General features: G+C 37.4%; 1 protein-coding gene across 1 annotated transcript in view; it reads left to right on the plus strand.

Annotated features, from left to right (window-relative positions):
• LRRC49 (leucine rich repeat containing 49) overlaps nucleotides 1–21,675 on the plus strand; it is a 170,716-nt gene that overhangs the window by 43,250 nt on the left and 105,791 nt on the right. The window contains 1 exon segment of the mRNA XM_023753166.1: nucleotides 2,593–2,654. Within this exon segment, the coding sequence (XP_023608934.1) occupies nucleotides 2,593–2,654 (62 nt within the window).

The raw sequence follows: 21,675 nt of genomic DNA on the forward strand, positions 1-21,675 counted from the left end.
TATAAAATGGTTTTGAATCTTCAAAAAAGTTTTGAATGTGATTCTCAGAATTGCATTTTGTTAAATATAATAAATTTGAGACTATGAGCAGATTAATAACAAATGAGCTATAAATATTTTATATATAAATATTTTATTTCATTATCTTCTCATCTTAGGTATGTTAACATTATTGCTTCTTTGCAATAGTTTTTCTGCCTATGATATTGTTATCTCCAGAAAAGAACTGTTGAGTTTAATGCTTGATAATAAAATATGGTGATTTTTTCTTAAAGTGAGGATTTAGCTTTTTTACATCATTTCTCCCTTCCCCATCATTTCAAAATAATTAAACATTTTTGGTAAACAGATTGTTGAATACTGATTCCCCCATAATTGTAATGCTAGGAATTCATTACAAAGTATATCTCTGAATTGCTAGAAAAATTAAGGAAAAGTTATAATTTTCTTTAAAAAAATGAAATTTGGAACAACAAAAATGATTATAATTATTTTGCCTTTTAAACTGCTGTAAAGACTGCCTATTGAAGTGGTTATATATGTAGTTGAATTCTGATTTTTAGCTTTTCAGTTTATTGTGAATATTTTTCATAGCTCTATAGGTAATGACAGTTATTTTGAAAATTTGATAAAACCTAAAATTTTATTTTATAAATGAAGATAAATGTAAAACATTATAACTTAAAGTTTAAAAAACCTTTCTCATAAATTATCACCTGATGTAATTTGATTTTATATTTTAATAGCCAAAAAATATGTCTTGAAAGGTGTCTGTAGTTTCTGGAGGTGGTAGGCTGGAGCTCAAAGAGACAAAAAAAATAATTTTTTAAAGATGCCTTGATTTAGTGGAATTCTAGGCGACTGCTTCTCAGTTTCTTCCACTTGAATGCCAGCAAACAATGCTAGTGCCTAGCAATACCTCAGGTCGATTCCAGGAAGAACTGGAGAACAGATTCCCCCAGAGTTCAGAGAGGGCTTTCAGTTAGGTTGTGACTCCATACTTCTGGGGAGCAGATAGGAAGCAAGCTACCATTTTCTTTGGAAAATAGAGCCATGAAATAAAATTAGCTCTACTACTAGTCTATCATTCCGCCTCCCCTCTCATTTCTGGGAATATCAGAGAATGAGGTAGCTGGTAGAGCTGGTTCAAGAAGTTTGCCAACATGTGGAGCCTATCACCCACTGAGGGGACTTCCTGTTCTATGCAGACTTATTTTTTGACCATGGTTGATAAACTCTAAAAATCACTAACTCACAGCTATGGAACAGGTTTTTCAGGGGTGGGCCTGAGAATGGTAATGCCAAATGAATGGTGCATTTACTGGGTGATTTGATAGCTGCAATTATATTTGTTTTACACTCTTTAGGGCCTAAGGGGTTGAGAGAAGGTTGGAGGCCCCCTGTGCTGTTTTAAAAAGCAGAGTACTGGAAGTCAGGATAAATGGAATCTTGTGCTCTTAGCCTCTGGGATAGTATGAAATCCTGAGTCATCTTCCCACCCACTTCCACCCTACCCCTGCAGCAATCTCAACTGTATACTTTTTCTTATGTGAATAATGATATTACTGACTAAGCTTCCTCTTAAGACTCTGTTACTCCAGTATGTCATACTTTTCAGAAGGTTTGTGTCTTTTTATTTAATGAGATTAGGTAACTTTGTTTTTATTTTATGATTTTTAAAAAATCATTTAGGCCCTGGCTGGTGTAGCTCAGTTGGTTGGGTGTTGTCCTGTGCACCAAAAGGTTACTGGTTAGATTCCCAGTCAGGTACATGCCTGGGTTGTGGGCTCAATCACCAGTATTGGGTGTGCAGGAGGTATTGGGTCTGCTCTCACCTCAGTCTTTCTCCTGTTCCCTTTCTCTCTCTCTAAAAATCAATAAAAATACTTTAAAAATAATTTGGGCCAAAGATTTCAATATTTGCTGAGTGTAACTACATGTAAACAGCAAAGGTTTGCTTTTGGGTGCTATACCTTAACAATGAAGGGTAAATTTCCAATTACAAGAACCTCCAATTTTTGCTTAGAATGGAAATTGCCCTTATGGTGCCCTTCAGTGACACTATGATCTGCGTTTAGTTTTATGGAGGAATTGTTTGTGTTTTGTTCATTTGTAACTGAGTGGTATATTTCCAAAGGTTTGAGAATAGTGAAGAAAATTGCTTTGAAATTCTCAGTACCATTTGGAAAGCAAATTGCATAAATTTAAAATTTAAAGCAATAGAATGGCTTCCTTTTAAATATGATTTTTAGCAAATGTTTGATCATACTACATTTGTGCTACAGTTCAAATGCTGAAGAAGCATTTTGGCTTCTTTCCCAAAAGCATGCTTAAGAGGCTAGCGGCAGCATTTCTCTGTTCCCTTCAGTGCTTTACCTTGTGAGTGGTGCAGCTTGTTCTGCGGATGTACTGAAACCCTCCCCTTTAATCTGCAGTGGAGAAGAATGGAGCCCAATGTCCAGGAGAAATCTATGATCTAGCAAGGTTGCAGTGAATAGAAATGACTATTTATTTCAACAGCTGAGCAAGAAGACCTTTATAATATTTCTTTTGCTTTCGGCTGATCAATTTTTGCTTTCTGTTTCCTTCTAGAGAGATGTGGATAATTTGCCCTGCCTCCAACGTCTGTTTCTCAGCTTCAACAATATATCTAAGTAAGTGGAAACTCCCAATTTGTCATTTACTAATAACATGATAGTGTGGTTTGTAGTGTTTTAAATTAAGATTGTAAGTACCTTGGAGAATTTATTGACATGTGAGATTTTTAAATTGGAAAATGATAGGGCCATCGGTGACAAAGTTCTTTGTGGAAAAACAAAGCTCTGTTGTGTATCAGTGCCTCTCATACTAAAATAATGAAATTTATGTAATGTGCTTTTTATTTTATTCTACTTTATAATTGCTCTCTTGTAAAATGTGGAAATTTAAACATACATTTTGCTGTCTTTTGTTTGACACTTATTGCACTAGTCAGTTTAATTAGAATTTCTTTCATAAATTACCTACTAAGCAGTTTTGATATAGCTGGCTATATTTGTCAGAGACATTTGCTAATTAGGCCATAACTTCTAACTTAGTATCCCTACTTAGAATGAGTGCTGCCAAGAGACTGTATACTAATATGTGTGTGTGTGTGTGTGTGTGTGTGTGTGTACACATATATATGAATGTATAAATTTTGCTTTACAAAAATTTGAAGCATATAATTCTTTATATTGTGATAAAGTCACATTCACTGTCAATGTGGGAGATTTTAGAACTGGAACTGAAACAAGCAGTCAGACTTTCCTTCTCCTTCTTCCCCCTAGCCACTTAGTTTGAACTAGGTTTTATAACTAACTACCCCTAAATTCTTTAGTTTTACTTCAAGGCTGTTCTTTGAACCTGCTTTTATAAGATGGTAAGAATTAAGTATAAAAGAGTTTAGAACACATCTCTTCCTGGCCTCTAGGCCTATGCTTCTGATTATTAAAAACTAGTTTTTGTGCGTTTTCTATTTGCATCTTTTTTCCTCCTCCATCAGACTTGTATTACCTGTATCCCTGTGCTATATCTCTAAATGTTAGAGATTAAATCCAGATGGTGAACTTTACAAATAGGCATTATTTCAAAGAGATACCTTGAATCTTTTTTATTTTCTATGGAAAAGGCATTAACGTTTTCTGTAAGACCTTTTATCTTTTTTTTTCAGTTTGTGTTGAATGCTCTTCCATCTGCCTTTCTATCTTGTTGAGGAGGTAGGATTTATTTTTCAATGGGAGTGCAAGGGACACTCAACTTTCTTTAGGGAATTTCTACCTCAAGCCCATTAAAATCTGTTTTGAGAGGATAGTTCCTTATCCTCACAATATGTTGTTTCTCATGTGTCACAGTATTAACTGTTTAAGGTGCTGCAAACCCCTAAGTCTCCCAGCCTGTGGTGGAACTCAATACTATGCTTCTTGTATTGTTTATGGGAATAATTTAAAGAGAGATATAAATTTGGGTATACGGATTATGATATTCCCAGATCCCCAGGACATCTGAACTTCTGAACTCCTGGTGCACCCCAGAACCAGCTCAAACTGGTCCTATCCTGTTTCTAGCAAGACCTGGAAGCAAAGTTTGCGAGCAACACTTGTGAACACCACTCATGAGTGATACTTGTGCACCCTTAACTGCTACCCCATGGAACCAAAGGACCGAACATGGCCAGATCCTGAACATCGATCCCTTTCTTAAGTGAAGGGTCCATTGTCCAGGAAGATCCAGTGCTGACACCCCTTCATCCTGCCCCAAACCCTTGATGGGGAAGACAGATTTGAGTCTTGCCTCCTATCTCCTTGTTATTCCACTTGCAAAACAAAAGCCTTTTCTTTTCTCAAAAGCTGGTGCCATAGTCTTGGCTTCTATGTGCATCTGGTAACGAGCTTTTGCTCAGTGACACTGGGTCTGTAGGGAATGGGTAATTGTAATTCAGTTAGTTAAACTTAGTTGTGGCAATATTAGAAAATGTAAATCAGCCTGGAAGTGAAGAAAGCCTTCCCAGAGTTAGATGGTACCAGCACTGAACTCTAAGTGCAGAGTAGGCCTTAGCAAAGTAAAGGGTCCTGGCACATTAAAGACACAGGGCATACTTGGGCAAAACTGATGCAGAGGGCTCAGGGTGGACTCACTAGGTCTACTCCATGGGAAACTGCAGTGAGCCTTGCCTTCCCCCTCTTTACTCCCCTCCAACCCCCCACAACCATAATAACCCTGGGCCTTCCTCCGGCTCACAGAGTGCTGAAGGGGACTGCCAAAGTAATCATTTTTTGATGATTACTTTAAGAGAAATATTCTGTGGTTAATCAAGGGAATTACTTAAATTTCATTATTCACCTCTTCTTCTGGGGTGCTGTTTGGTTGATTCATTTTGTTCTTCTTGGCTCTCATGCTCATAGTTTCCAAGTAATTATTGTATTTTTTTCTAGTGGTTCTTATTTTATGAATGAGGTAAAGTTTTCTTTGATTTCTAGCATTTACTTTTTTTCATGGTGCTAATACCTGTATTTGTTTTCTAAACAAAAGAAAGAAACAAAAATGCTCTTTCTTTCTTTGTTTCTTTATTTCTATGATTTTTGCATGGTAGTTTATATTGATAAATGAGAGTCTAGAATCTAGACTCTAGATGGAGTTTTTTTCCTCAACATGAGTTAAAGTGGGAGGCAGGGGTTGGCTATAAGGGGTCAGTGAGAGAAAAAAGGGGATATATGTAATACTTTCAACAAGAAAGATTAAAAAAATAAAGATCCAGTTGTTTCTAAACATAAAAAAATATCCACTGTGAATGCAAATTGTGAGTACAGGATGTCTGTCTGCAGGGGATACAGGATAGGGAGGAGGGGGGATGTTTACCCAGTCAGATCTCCCTTAGAATGTGCACAAAGAACTTGCCTTCTGAGATTGCAGGTGCTTTTTTCATCTTTGCCACCAGAACTTAACCAGATCACTGCCCTCTCTCCCTTCATTTTGGGGACAGTTCAGGAGTTAGCCGCTCTGAGAGTGAGAGGCTAGCAGATTGTCACTAAACCCTTCAATAATTACTGGACAGGTGACTCATCTGCTGCCAATACTTGCTGCCTCTGATTTAGGGTATATTCTGCAGCCTTGCCAGCAACACTTACCAGTTTACAATGTAATCATCCTGTTCATTTAAGGCTCTTTAGCAATTTTGGGTTTTACTGATTCCATCTGCTTTATATCTTCCAGAAATTCCTTACTGTTCTGGTCTGCTGATGGTCTTCCTGTTTTTTAGTACTGCTATGGAAGAGATTTAGAGAGGGTGGAGAGAGGTTAGCATGTGCTCAGGCAGCCTTTCTCATAACTGTCCTTCCTTTGAGTGATTTCTCCACAGAGGCTGCATAGAAAGATAACCGGGGAGGCTTTGAAGATACATATGGTCACTGGGTGATCTGCTCCAGCAGATTCGCAGTGGGGCCAGGCGTCTTCTCGGAGGATTCTCATGGGCCATTCAGTGCTGGATTTGGGAGCCACTGAGTTATGACACCCCAAAATGGGAATATTTGTTAATTTAGAGATCACTGTTTTATGTATAATTTCCCTTCAAAAGGAAAAGCTTTCTAAACACAAATTTTGTCACAGACCAATATATGCTACCCTCCGGAGGCAGTTGATGCTCTGTAGCCAAAACTGGGGTGTTTCATTAGTTTCATCTCTTCCACTGAGATAGTTGCAAAGTTACAAAGTTAGGTTGTAATTTCTTCTTTTCTTCAATCTCTCTTTTCTTTCATTCTCCAAATGTAGAAAGTTTTTATAAGCTTTTTTTTGTTTTTAAACAGAAAGAAGAGGGTTTATAATTCTAGTGCCTTGATTGCCTAAAAGGGCATGGTTGCTATTGCCTCTAGAACTAAGGGGAATTCAGTATCTTTAGGAAAGGAGTCAGATACTAGTCAAGGTCAGATATCAGCTCAGGTCTCATGTATTCTTTTTTTTTTCATTGTGGTAAAATCCACATAAATGTACCATCTTAACCATTGTTAAGCTAAATACATTCACGTTGTTGTGCAGCCAATTTCTAGAACTCTTTTCATCTTGCAAAACTGAAACTCTATGCCCATTAAACAACAACTCTCCATTCCTCTCTCCCCAAGCCCCTGGCAACTACCAGTCTACTTTCTCTTTTTATGAGTTTGCCTACTCTTGATACCTCATCTAATAGAACTATACAGTATTTGTCTTTTTGTGACAGACTCATTTCACTTAGCATAATGTCCTCAGAGTTCATCCATGTTGTAACATGTAAAAATGTCCTTTCTTTTTGAGGCTGAATACTTCCGTATCATTCTGAGGTGGTATGAAAGAGAGTAGAAGAGGGAGCTTGCAGAAGAAGCCATGCCTACCTCTCCATCCTTATTGCCTTCCCATAATGCCCTAGACTCCTCTTCCACTGAACTTCCTTAAACATAACATGCTCCCCCTTTCCCACTCAGTCTTTGTATCTCCTGTGGCTTCTGGCAATAACGTTTTTCTATCCTCTCTTTGAGTAAATCCTGAGCTTCCTTTAGGTTTCAGATGAAATGACACCACAACTTCTCAAACTTTAATATGCCAAAAATCATCTGGAGAGCCTTCTTTCTGGGATCCATCTTTCATGGATTCTAATTCAATAGTTTTAGGTGGGGCTCAGAAATTCATATCTTTAGCAAGTGATGCAGCTGACTTAAAAATACCACTGGTCTGTGCTTTTCAGACTTCAAATCAAAACTTCTAGAGGGATCCTAAAATCTATTTAGTGAATCAAGACTAGAAAACTAATAGAAAATATCAGTTTGTCACATACTTAAGGGCAAATATTGTTTCATGAAAAATTTTCAGTTTCAATTATATATGGGTGTATCTATGCATGCATTTGTGGATTATAATGTAAATATATTTCTCACTATGGATTAGGTTTTAAAAGTCTAAAAAATACTGTGGGGTCTTGCTACATTCTTTCATAACTTCCTTTATTTCCACTATTATTGCAGTGTTGATAGTTTATTGTAATTTCATTTTAAATTGTTCTCCCTACTAGACTGTGAACTTGAAAAGGGCAGAGGAGTATGTCTGCTTTGTTCAGTAACTAGCATTTATAGGTAAGCTCTCAGTAAAAATATTACTCTCGTATCAACAAAATTTTCAAAAAGAATTGAATCCCTCAAGTAGAAAAATTTTTCTGTGTGGTCTAAGAACTTGTTTTGTGGGTCTCCTGTTAATACTAAGTCATTTGGACTATGTTTAATACCTAGACATGTGAGGTTTAAAGGCTTAAAGCAGGGGTCCTCAAACTTTTTAAACAGGGGGCCAGTTCACTGTCCCTCAGACCGTTGGAGGGCCGGACTATAGGTTTAAAAAAAAACTATGAACAAATTCCTATGCACACTGCACATATCTTATTTTGAAGTAAAAAAATAAAACAGAAACACATACAATATTTGTATTTGCATGTGGCCCACGGGCCGTAGTTTGAGGACCCCTGGCTTAAACGATCATAACATTCTTGGCAGTTGTTTCTGGCTTCCAGGTCAATATGTTGATTTGTCAGTAAGCATCTTGCCCAGAACTTCCAGATACAAGAAAAAGCTATAGAAACGAAACCATTCTGTTATTGTGGTGTGCCCCAGGGTACAGGCAATAAGGATCTGCAGTATCTGCAGGGCATTTAAAAGCAACAACAAAACTGCCAAATATAATTTTCCTTTTATTATCTCTATACACTGGAAGTTATACTAGTAAACAATGTCAGGGATAAAATACTCCTTCCTTCCCTTAGTGAAACAATGCTTTTTGGACTCTGCTTTCTCTTTATGATGTCATTGAAATTTTTAAAAGTTTTCATTTTGTTATTTTTGAGGAAGGAATGCTATTACAAGTTTTCCAATGACCTCTTTTAGTAATTACATGACTAAAGGTCACTGGACTCCAAGCTTTGGGGTTTGACTTTTCTTTTATTACAGGGCAAGATTATCCTCTAGGCCAGTGGTCGGCAAACTGTGGCTCGCGAGCCACTTGCGGCTCTTTGGCCCCTTGAGTGTGGCTCTTCCACAAAATACCAACTTCTGCACATGAGCCACGAAGTTTCAGTCGCACTGTATGTGCGCGCCCACATGTGGTATTTTGTGGAAGAGCCACACTCAAGGGGCCAAAGAGCCGCATGTGGCTTGCCAGCTGAAGTTTGCCAACCACTGCTCTAGGCTGTTTTCAAAATTTTACTGAAAATGGCTCATAATTTTACCTTTATGTTTTTTTCTCAAGCCACACTTTAGCCTGAGAAAAAAAGTAACCCTGTATGAATTATGTATCCAGAGAAGAACCTATTTCTATTTCAGAAAATCAGAGAAATTGTAATTGCCCTGCAGTTGTTTCTTGTAGTACTAGTTGCTATTTTAAGAAGGAAATTATTTTACTGACCTTCAGAATGTATTGATATTTGTTGGGAATTCAGGTTGTTTCATAAAGTGTTCCTATAGTTGAGATTTAGGGCTTTACTATTCTAATACCCAAGATTGGAAGTGCCATTTTTGTCCTTTTGGCTTGAAGGAAATTCATTTTCCTTAGTACTCACAAAATGTTAAAATGCCTTTACTTTTTTTTCCCCTTTGTGGCTAAGTGACAGATAATGAACAATATGCGAATCTTGTTATTAACAATAGAGGAAATCAACTATTGAGATATTTTTTCTGACCGCCTATTAAGAAAAGTTTTAAATTTAAGAAATGATAGGAAAAGAAATGATTACATACTTGTTGAGGAAATTTCATTACCAGTACCCATTTAGCTACTTAACTCCTTTTGAGATATTTGCCTAGGACAATGATGGCGAACCTATGACACTCGTGTCAGAGGTGACATGCGAACTCATTTTTTTGGTTGATTTTTCTTTGTTAAATGGCATTTAAATGTATAAAATAAATATCAAAAATATAAGTCTTTGTTTTACTATGGTTGCAAATATCAAAAAATTTCTATATGTGACACGGCACCAGAGTTAAGTTAGGGTTTTTCAAAATGCTGACATGCTGAGCTCAAAAGGTTCGCCATCACTGGCCTAAGATCTCACATGGGATTTACCTTCAGACAAATATTTGATTGCATTTTTGAAAGGGCCAACAAAAACAAGTTCTAAAAATAGGGGCTTCCCACCTCTTCCATCTCCTGCTGGAGCCACTTTTCTGCCTTTGTTCTGGCCCGGAGCCGCCTTTCCGCCTTCCCACACTGCCCAGAGGCCTGGAGCGGGTAGGACGGCGCGGCCCGCCCTGCCCTCAGTCGCTTGGCACCTGTGTATGCAAATTAACCCACCGTCTTTGTTGGGTTAATTTGCACACTGACTCCTGATTGGCTGGTGGGCATCGCGAAGGTACAGCAATTTGCATCTTTCTCTTTATTAGAGTAGATTGTATTATTTATAGTATTTGTCTTCTTATTGTTGTTATGATTTTGTATCCTTACTTATTTATGATTTAGCTTTAGGTAATAATGGCAGGTAATTTAACCTATTTTGCCTACCACTGTATACCTTAAACATTTTTATAGTTTTTGTACTTAAATATTCTATAAAAATTTTGCTTTAAGCTAGCATTTTAAAGTGAACAGAGTACATTTGCTTTATATTTTCAAATTTACTAAGTTGCATATAGAGTTTACTGCTAAGAGAAAAATATTTAAGTGACGTGAATAGAAGTTAAAAACTTCATTCAAATGTGTTGCCAGGGAGCACCTGAATGCAGGAACTCTCCAGCTGCAACAGGCCAGATCTTTCCTAGGGTATTGGAGAGTTGAGGATGACACCTTGCGTTTCACCATAGGCACTTTCCAATTTTAACCTCCAGTAGCACCTGGAAGGTGGTTCCTTTTTCATTCCTCTTGCTTGAGGACTCAGCAACTATCAGAATGATATTTTCTAAGGACTGTTTTTGCAAGCCTGGTGGTTTATTGAAGAGTCAAAGTTCATAGGGCAGGGATGGTAGATAGTAAAGAAGAAAGAAAAGGGAAAAATGTATAAGATAGGGAGAAACTGGGGAACCTATATCATGTTTATTTTATTCCTTTGGCATTACCTTTGAAGGAGAGAAAGACAGAAAAAAATCTGTTGGATAGCGATGGACATTATTTTGAATAAAGCACTTTTGATGTTTCTCTGGCCTGAGCCCTCTTGCAACCTGGGAGCCCTCGTGGGATGTCCGACTGAAGGCTTAGGCCCACACGTCATAGTGACTGGTTGACCGGTTGACTGTCTGCCCCCTGGTGGTCGGTGCACATCATAGCGAGCAGTTGAGTGGCCTCAGCATATCATTAGCATGTTACACTTTGATTGGCTGAACAGCCTACTGTACACTTAGCATATTAGGTTTTTATTACTAGGTATACTGGTTAATAATGCAGATTTTTTTCAATAGATGGGGTTACACATATGTTGATATATATGTGATTTGATATGTATGCTATTTTGTTGTATTGACAGCAAGCTTCAAAACTTCATATGTTAAATTTGCTGAAGGTGCTAACATCATAGATATTATTACACTTAAAAATGTCGAATTTCATGCCAAAAAAAGTGCAGCTGAAAGTTATCATATACTTCAGGAAGCTTATGGTGAACATGCTCCATCTCAAGATACTTGTGAATGCTGGTTTAAACGCTTTAAAAGTGATGATTTTGATGTGAAAGACAACGTCCAGGTCAACCGAAAAAGTTTGAAGACCAAAAATTACAAGCATTATTGGATGAAGATGTGTGTCAAACTCAAAAACAACTTGCAGAAAGATTAAATGTTGCTCAGCAAACAATTTCCGATTGTTTACAAGCAATGGGAAAGATTTTAAAGGAAGGAAAATGGGTGCCAAATCAACTGAAGGAAAGACAAATGGAAAACCGAAAAGTCATCAGTAAAATGTTGCTTCAATGGCATGAAAGAAAGTCTTTTTTGCATCGAATTGTGACTAGCGATGAAAAGTGGATTTATTTTGAGAATCCCAAATGCGCAAAATCATGGGTTGATCCAGGTCAACCATCAACATCAACTGCAAGTCAAATCGCTTCAGAAAGAAGACAATGCTCTGCATTTGGTGGGATCAGGAAGGTGGGGTGTATTATGAGCTTCTAAAACCAGGTGAAACCGTTAATACAGATCGCTGCTGACAACAAATAATCATTTTGAACCACACTTTGATCATGAAACGACCAGAATGGGCCACAAGACACGGCAAAGTAATTTTGCTTCATGATGACGCACCATCACACACTTCAAAACCAGTTAAAGACACGTTAAAAGATCTTGCCTGAGAAATATTTTAACCCACCCGCTGTATTCACCAGACCTTGCTCCTTCAGATTACCACTTGTTCTGATCGATGGCACACACACTTTCTGAGCAGCACTTCAAAACATACGAAGAAGTGGAAAATTGGGTCTCTGAATGGATTGCCTCAAAACAAGAAATGTTCTATTGAGACGGTATCCACAAATTACCTGAAAGATGGGGAAATGTGTAGCTAGTGGTGGACATTACTTTGAATAAAGCACTTTTGATGTTTCTCTTGAAATTACCATGTTTTCTTTGATTACAAAATCCGACATTTTAAAAAATATATATTTTATTGATTTTTTACAGAGAGGAAGGGAGAGGGATAGCGAGTTAGAAACATCGATGAGAGAGAAACATCGATCAGCTGCCTCCTGCACACCCCCTACTGGGGATGTGCCCACAACCAAGGTACTGCCCTTGACCAGAATCGAACCTGGGACCCTTCAGTCCACAGGCTGATGCTCTATCCACTGAGCAAAACCGGTTAGGGCACAAAATCCGGCATTATTAACTGGTACCTTAGTATATAGGATGCTTTAGTTATACTCTATTTCTAATGGCATATGTAGACATTTAAAGTGTCAATTCTGTAAGTACAAAAATGCAAACAAATGCTGACATGGATTTTATTTATAACACTAGAGGCCCGGTGCATGAATTTCGTGAACGGGTGGGGTCCCTAGGCCTGGCCGGTGATCAGGGTCGATCAGGGCCAGGCCAATTGGGGCTGGACCGATCGGGGCCTGCAGGCCAAGGGGAGGGGCAGGTAGGGAGAGACTGTGGGAGGTTGGCCACAGGCTCCAGGAGGGAGCCGGCCCTTGGCCACCCTGGGAAAGGGGCCATGTCTGCCGCCACCCACCCCAGGTTCCCCGCCGCAGACCGGACCTGGCCCCAATCAGGTGATCAGGGCCTGCCGGAGGTGGGGAGAATCCCTGGGAGGTTGGCTGGCTGGGGGAGATTGGCTGTGGGAGTGCACTGACCATTGGGGGTAGATCCTGCGTTGAGTATCTGCCCCCTGATGGTCAGTGTGGTCATAGAGACAAGTTGTTCCAGTTGTTCCAGTCGTTCGGTCGTAATGGTTGCTTAGGTTTTTATATATATAGATTATGAAGAAACTCCCCAGAAATTCTCCCAGATACTCTTATTGTAGTCAGAAGGTTTCATTTTCATTAGGATAAGGGTAATTTATTTGTATGTATATGTGGGTGAGTTTTTATAGAAAAGGTTATTGAACTAAAATTAAAGGAAATCCTGTGAATAGGCTGTTTGCACATAGTTTCAAATTGGGTTCACAAATACATAGTTGAGAGGTTAATAACTATTTATGGAAGTGTATTAACATTTTTATTTTATTTTATTTTATTTTATTTTATTTTATTTTATTGTGGTTTGCATTTTCTTTTGGTTTCATTTAAATTGTTTATCATTTAAAGTAATACATGATTCTCCTTTTTGCCCATTGACCTCTCCCCAGCTGCTCCCACACCCCAGCACATACCCTCACCCCCCTACTGTCTGTATCCATAGGTTATGCTCATCTCATATACATGCATACAAGTCCTTTGGTTGATCTCTTACTCTCTTACCCGCCCGCCTTCCCTCATAGGTTGGACAGTCTGTTCGATGCTTTTATGTCTCTGATTCTGTTTTTGTTCATCAGTTTATGTTGTTCATTATATTCCACAAATGAGTGAGATCATGTGATATTTATCTTTCTCTGACTGGCTTATTTTGCTTAGCATAATGCTCTCCAGTTCCATCTGTGCTGTTGAAAATGGTAAGAATTCTTCTTTTTTACAGCAACATAGTATTCCATTGCGTAGATGTACCACAGTTTTTTAATCCACTCATCTACTGATGGACACTTAGGCTTTTTCCATATCTTAGCTATTGTAAATTGTGCTGCTATGAACATAGGGGTGCATATATCCTTTCTGATTGGTGTTTTCTGGTTTCTTGGGATATATTCCTAGAAGTTGGATTACTGGGTCAAATGGGAGTTCCATTTTTAATATTTTGAGGAAACGCCATACTGTTTTCCACAGTGGCTGGACCAGTCTGCATTCCCACCAACAGTGCAGGAGGGTTCCTTTTTCTCCACATCCTCACCAGCACTTGTTGTTTATTGATTTGTTGATGATAGCCATTCTGACAGGTGTGAGATGGTACCTCATTGTTTTGATTTGCATCTCTCAGATGATTAGTGACTTTAAGCATGTTTTCATATGTCTCTTGGCTTTTTGTATGTCCTCTTTTGAAAAGTGTCTACTTAGGTCCTTTGCCCATTTTTTTATTAGATTGTTCATCTTCCTTTTGTTAAGTTGTATGAGTTCCTTGTAAATTTTGGAGATTAAACCCATATGGGAGATAACATTGACAAATATGCTCTCCCATGCAGTGGGCTTCCTTGTTATTTTGTTGATGGTTTCTTTTGCTGTTCAGGTTTTTATTTTGATGTAGTTCCATTTTTTAATTTTCTCTGTAGTTTCCTAGGTGCTGTATCAGTAAAGATATTGCTATGACATATGTCTGTTATTTTCTTTCCTATGGAATCTCCTAAGATTTTTTTGGTTTCCCATCTTACATTTAAGTCCTTTATCCACTTTGAGTTTATTTTTGTGTATGGTGTAAGTTGGTGGTCTAGTTTCATTTTTTGCATGAATCTGTCCAATTTTCCCAACACCATTTATTGAAGAGACTGTCTTGACTTCATTGTATGCTCTTGCCTCCTTTGTCAAATATTAATTGAGCAGAGTGGCTTGAGTTGAATTCTGGGCTCTCTGTTCTGTTCCATTGGTCTATATGTCTGTTCTTGTGCCAGTACCAGGCAGTTTTGAGGACAGTTGTTTGGTAATATAGCTTGATATCTTGTGTTGTGATCCCTCCAACTTTGTTCTTCTTTGTCAAGATTGGTGCAGCTACTAGGGGTCTTTTTTTATTCCAGATGAATTTTTGGAGTGTTTGTTCTCGGTCATTGAAATATACCATTGGTATTTTAATGGGTATTCCATTGAATTTATAGATTGCTTTGGGTAGTATGGACATTTCAGTGATGTTGATTCTATCAATCCATGAACACCATATATTCTTCCACTTGTTTATGTCTACCTCTATCTCTCTTTTCAGCATCCTGTAATTTTATGAGTACAAGTCCTTTACTTCCTTGGTTAAGTTTATTCCTAGGTATCTTAATTTTTTTGTTGCAATGGTAAGTGGGATTGTTTTTTTTTTTTTTTTTAGTTTCTCTTTTTGTGAGTTCATTAGTGGTGTATAAAAAAGCCATAGATTTATGGCTGTTAATTTTGTATCCTGCTACATTGCGAAATTCTTTTATTAAGTCTAGTAGTTTTTTGATGGAGTCTTTAGGGTTTTCTATGTACAATATCATGTCATCTGTGAATAATGACAATTTTACTTCTTTTCTATTTGCATGCTTTTTATTTCTTCTTCTTGTCTGATCGCTATGGCTAGCACTTCCAGTACTATGTCGAATAGGAGTGGTGAGAGTGGGCATTCCTGTCTTGTTCCTGTTCTTAGGGGAAATGGATTTAGTTTTTGCTTATTGAGTATGATGTTGGCTGTAGTTTTGTCATATAAGGCTTTTATGATGTTGAGGTATGATCCCTCTATTCCCACCTTGCTGAGAGTTTTATCAGGAAAGCATGTTGGATTTTGTCAAATGCCCTTTCTGCATTAATTGATACGATTATGAGATTTTTGTTACTCAATTTGTTTTTGTGATGTATCACATTTATTGATTTGTGGATATTGTACCATCTCTGCATCCCTGGAATAAATCCCACTTGGTCATGGTGTATGATCTTTCTAATGTAATGCTGGAATTGATTTGCTAGATTTTTTTTGAGGGTTTTAGCATCTATGTTCATCGGGGATATTGGCCTGTAATTCTCTTTCTTTGTAGTGTCTTTATCTGGTTTTGGGTTTGGGTTAATGCTGGCTTCATAGAAGGAGCTTGGAAGTGTGCCTTTCTCTTGAATTTTTTGGAATATTCTGAGGAGAATAGGTTTTCGTTCTTCTTTGAATGGTTGATAAAACACCCCAGTGAAGCCATCCCGTCCAGGGCTTGTGTTTGGTGGAAGTTTTTTGATTACTGTTTCCATTTCATAAGTAGTTATCGGCCTATTCAGGTTTTCTTTATTCTTCCTGATTGAGTTTTGGAAGCTCGTATTTTTCTAAGAATATGTCCATTTGGTCGAGGTTGTCCAGTTTGTTGGAGTAGAGTTGTTCATAGTTGTTCTAATCTAAAAGCTGTGTTAAATTATTTAGGAATAAAGTTATAAGGATTATATGTGTCTATAGAAGCTGCTGACTTTAGATGTTTGAGGAGGTGATTGACAATCATACCCTTCTCTTCTGCTCTAATTTTTAATCAATTGAAAGATATAGGAATCAGACAAATGGAGTACAGAATAGCAGAACACAGTTTAGAAATGCACCTACAATCAGGCTTCTTAATACATCTGTCCTGAAATGGAAAACTTAGAGCTACCTCTCTGGGAGGGGTGGAGCTGAAGAGAACACTCCCATCCTGGAGACTGGGTAGCCTGAAGGACAAATAAGAGCCTAGGATTATTATGTATGCACTTCTCCTTTGAGGAGTATACTGTTGAGAAATTGTGTGTGTGTGTGTGTGTGTGTGGTGTGTGTGTGTGCATACATGCACCTATGGGCATGTGAATAGGCTATTAGATGGGTTGAATTAGTTGCTTTCTCCATATTAGTTTTTAGTATTAAAGATGACTTTTATGAAGGGACAAAACTTAACTTGGTTGAGAAGGAAAATTATTGCCTGATCTTAAAAGTCACTGGACTTTTAATCAGGCATTGGTTAAAAGAGGAAGTTATTTTCCCCTTTAAAATTTTTTCTTATATCCAAGTAACGGAGTTGAGAATTGGGATTCTCTACAAATAAAGAAGATACCTCTGGATTATTGTCTTGAAGGGAAGTGAATCAATTAAATTTCTTGTCCTGGGCACATGAAAAGGTATTACAGCGACTTAATGATACACTTCCAAGATATCTTACAGTGTAGTTCAAAACTGTTGGCTACTCTCTGGAAATTGTTTTTGATAAAATTTTTTTCTTTTGGCTTAAAAATAAATCAACTGGAAAACAGTATGAAGTGTCCTCAAAAAATTAAAAATGGAACTCCCATTTGGCCCAGTAATCCCACTTCTAGGAATATATCTCAATAAAACAGAATCACCAATCAGAAAGGATATATGCACCACTATGTTCATAGCAGCACAATTTACAATAGCTAAGATTTGGAAGTAGCTTAAGTGCCCATCAGATGAGTATATTAAAAGACTGTGGTACATCTACACAATGGAATACTATGCTGCTGTAATAAAAAAAGAAGGAATTCTTACCATTTTCAACAGCATAGATGGAACTGGAGAGCATTATGCTAAGCAAAATAAGCCAGTCAGAGAAAGATAAATATCACATGATCTCACTCATTTGTGGAATATAATGAACAACATAAACCGATGAACTAAAACAGAACCAGAGACATAGAAGCATCGAACAGACTGTCCAACCTATGAGGGAAGGCAGGGAAGGGGTAAGAGATCAACCAAAGGACTTGTATGCATGAATATGAGCATAACCAATGGACACAGATAGTAGGGGGGTGAGGGCATGTGCTGGGGGGAAGAAGTCTCATGTAATACTTTAAACAATAAATAATTTAAATTAAAATAATAAAAATAATCATACATATAGTTTTGCCCAGGCTTCCCCCATCTTAGAAATAAATTATGAGAAAAATAAATGAAGTTAATTAGGCATTAAAAAAATAAAATAAATTGACAATATCAATTGTAGATGCCATGTTAGAGACCATAGTGTTTAATTTAGGAAGCACTGAATAAATCTCTCAACCAGATTAATAATATTTTTCTGAAGTTCCTTTAATCTCATCTTTGGGATTTTTTTTTTTGTACTTCACTTGCCTTTTGATTCTTCATAATGAGCCCCTGCAGGGATTGTGAAAGTGATACCAATGTTTCATAGCTGCACGAGGTCAAGATGTAGGGTTGGCTCGGGATATTCAGAGGGTGGTAGCGCATAACTGATCCTCCTCCTTCACATTCTTTACCACTTCATAAATGTATTTCTCTATCTCTTTCATGTAAAAAATTTAAAATTTCTTTCCAGTTGGTTGTTGAAGAACACAGCAATAAAATAGCAATAAGACATCATGGGGAGTGATAAATACACAAACTCTGTTTTCTATAATTGTGTAATCTAATGACAAAGAACACATAAAGGGAGTGACAGAAACATAGAACAAGCCCACCGGCTGCTTGTGGAAAAGCCCCCAGCCCCCAGAAACACAGTCTGTCAGCTTAGCCACTCTGATATAAGAGCACTTCCTCCTGCTAACGCTGACAGAAAGTTTCTGATGAGCCTTCATGTTCAAAACTGACCCGGGACTAGCAACATCAGCATCACTGGGGAGCTTATTAGAAATCCAGAATCTCAAGCCTGCCCTTTCCCTTCTGGATCAGAGCCATCACTTCTAAAAGGTCCCGGTGATGCAAGTGCCCATCACAGGCTGGGCAGCAGTGCTGCAGAGGATTCTGGCTCCACTTATTGGGCCAAGTACCCAGTGGGAACTAATCCTCTGGCCAGGGCATAAAGGACACACTGACTGCTCAAGCCTGGTACCTTTGTTTCCTGTACCCTAGTAAAATGGGGTTGGGATATGTTTGCGGATTGGGTTTGCTGCAGAAAAGAAGTGTTCTGTTACCAGGAAGGGAAGCTTAGCAGGAACATAGTGATAGATATCCAATAAACTTATTTCTTCTTTCATATCTTAGCTCACATTAATGTTAGGGCTAGCTGTTGTTCACTAGCCTTTTCACCTTGGATCATTTCATCCCATTTCCTGGTGTGTGTGTGTGTGTGTGTGTGTGTGTGGGCACACGCGCGTGCACACGTGTTCTACTTCCAATCTCCCTCACCTCACAATGCCATCTGTCTGCTTGACCTAGATATCAGAGATTCGTGCTTCTTCCAGAGCATGGCTCTTCTGTTGCTTCTCAGAGTTATAGTTTTCAAATACATATGAATACGGTAAGGATAAACACATACATACTTGTGCCTAAGTCTGTCGTCACTGCCTTGCACTATTGGTAGAGCAGCTATGCCTCACTCACTGCTTTTCATTCTATCACAAAGGCATTAATCAAGCTGTGAACTATTTAAAATGCATCTGCATTTGCTAGAGGAAGTCATACTTTTAGCCCTCAGGAATTATAACTCCTAGTGACTACTTGACAGAGTTTTACACATTAAGAGAGGGTTATAATCCTTTACTATTATTTATTTTGATACTAAAATTTTCCAGGATTTGTCAAACTGGCTCATCTCAATCTTTTGATAATGACCTTCCTCATCATTCTTTGAGCACGTCCTCATTTTCTGGCACAAGGTGTTCCAGGATCCTCTTTTGCAGGAGTTATGATTCTTTTTAGTGGAAAATGGTATTTAGAAACTAGAATTCGAGTGCTAGGTAGGCTGGGGTATCATTGCTTCTAGACCTACTCAATGGATGACATTAGGAAATGAATGTGTTTGTGTGTATGTGTGTATTATACATCTTTATTTGTCTATCTGTATATATAAAAAAACTGTGGCTTCATACTGACACCTTCATGAATTCAACCATGAAGCATCCAATACAACCAGCACCCCAGGGCTTTATTTTAGCCATCCAACACATTCCATTTTGATATTTATAATTTCCCTGACATTGACTCCCCATTATATATAATATATTTACTTATTTACTTAAACCTTGAATATATAGAAAAATAGTTTCAGAATTGCTGACTCCTAATTCTGTGGGAAGAAAAAAAACTACTAGCAAGGGTTAAATATTTATTTACACTGTGTTTTGTCCTTAGCCTAAACGAATATAATGAAAGAAGTGTGTTCAAAGTTGCTTAGGTTATTTCTCCCCCGATTTCAGTGTGATTATATTATTCATTTGAACAGGAAGAGCTGTTTTTCTGTTTGTATTCCTTTCCCCATCCCCCTTACTACTATTTGATGTATTTATTTTTCAATCTGTGTAGTAATTACATGGTTCTAAAACTCAGAACGACACAAAAGGGTATTACTCAGAGATCTATCACTTCCCCATTCCTTCTATCCCATTTCCAACTCCACTCCTTTTCATTTTGTTTTCACCCCTCCCTATACATAACCAATCTCATTAGTTTCTGGTTTATTCTTCTTGTATTTTTTGTTGTTGTTGTCCTGTTTTTTCGCACAAATCAGAAGATAATATATGTACTAGAGAGGAATTCACACATGTTTTTGTGTGGTTTTAATTTTTATGTTAGATCCCTGAACCACTTGGAGGACACTTTTGGTGTATAGAATAGATAGCATTTAGGTCAAAGTGTAAAATGTTCTTAATGTGGTGTGAATTTTGTTTCCTAATATTTTATTTAAAACTTTGGCAATAATACCTATATGTGACTTTCATCTGTCATTTTCTCTTTTTAAAAACTACTTTTTAAAATCTGGTTTAGGTGTCAATGTTATACTTGCTTCATAAAAAGATTAATATGTTTTCCTTAATTTTCAGTGGTCTGGAACATTTATAAAGCATTACTATTCTGGTCTTTGAAGATTTCATAGACTATCCCTGTGAACCCGTGTGTTTGTGTGTGTGTGTGTGTGTGTGTGTGTGTATGTGTTCAGAGAACCTAGATTTGTATATCCATGATTCTTTGCAAACCAAGCTGTCTCTGTTTTAACTACTTAACTCTGCTTATGTAGCACACAAGCAGACAAAATGAATATATAAATGAATGAGATGGGTTGTGTTCCAATAAAACTTTATTTTTGGACAACCAGCACCCCAACACGTGCCATGTTATTCTTCTTTTGAGTTTTTACCACCATTTAAAAACATAGGGACTATTATTAGCTCATGGGCCTTACAAAACAGGTAATAGACCACATTTGGCCCATGGACTATAGTTTGCCAACTGCTGGTCTTTCTGAAACACTTTATTTCAGGCATCTTTCTTCTATACAGCATAGAATTGGCTCTTACTTTGTTAGCCAAATTCAAATTCTTCATTTTATTTTAATAGGGAAGTTAAGCACATTTATATTTACTCATATGACTGAAGTCTTCAACTTTGTCATAAAATCTTATAATTCTAATGTGCAATTTATTTGTAATTGCTATGTTTTTATATGTGTTTTCTTTGCTTTTTAAAATTTCTTTTGGTATTTGGGAAGTTTTGTATTTTTATTCTATTGGTTACTTTTTCTTTTTTAAAAATTTTATTAAATTCTATTTGGGTGACATTGGTCAACATGAACATATAGATTTCATGTGTATATTTCTAAGTTATAAAATCTGTATATAATACCATGTGCCCACCACCCAAAGTCAGATCATTTACTGTCACAGTATATTAGGACTTCCTTTTCCCCCCAAACCCCTTTCCCTCTGGCAGCCAGCACATTGCTGTTTGTGTTCATAAGTTTTAGCTTTATATCCCACATATTAGTGAAATCATATGGTTCTTAGCTTTTTCTGTCTAGCTTATTTCACTTAGCATAATATTTTCAGGGTCCATCCATGTGGTTGCAAATGGTGCTATTTCACCTTTTATTATGGCTGAGTAGTATTCCGTTGTGTATATGTACCACATCTTATTTATCCAGTCCTCTATCTCAGGACACTTTGCTTGTTTCCATGTCTTGGCTACCATGAATAATGCTGCAATGAACATAGGGGTGCATATATCTTTGTGAATAAGTGATTTCAAGTTTTTTGGGTATATACCCAGG

This window comes from Myotis lucifugus, unplaced genomic scaffold (genome assembly GCF_000147115.1).
Source record: "Myotis lucifugus unplaced genomic scaffold, Myoluc2.0 scaffold_41, whole genome shotgun sequence".
NCBI classification, from domain to species: Eukaryota; Metazoa; Chordata; class Mammalia; order Chiroptera; family Vespertilionidae; genus Myotis; species Myotis lucifugus.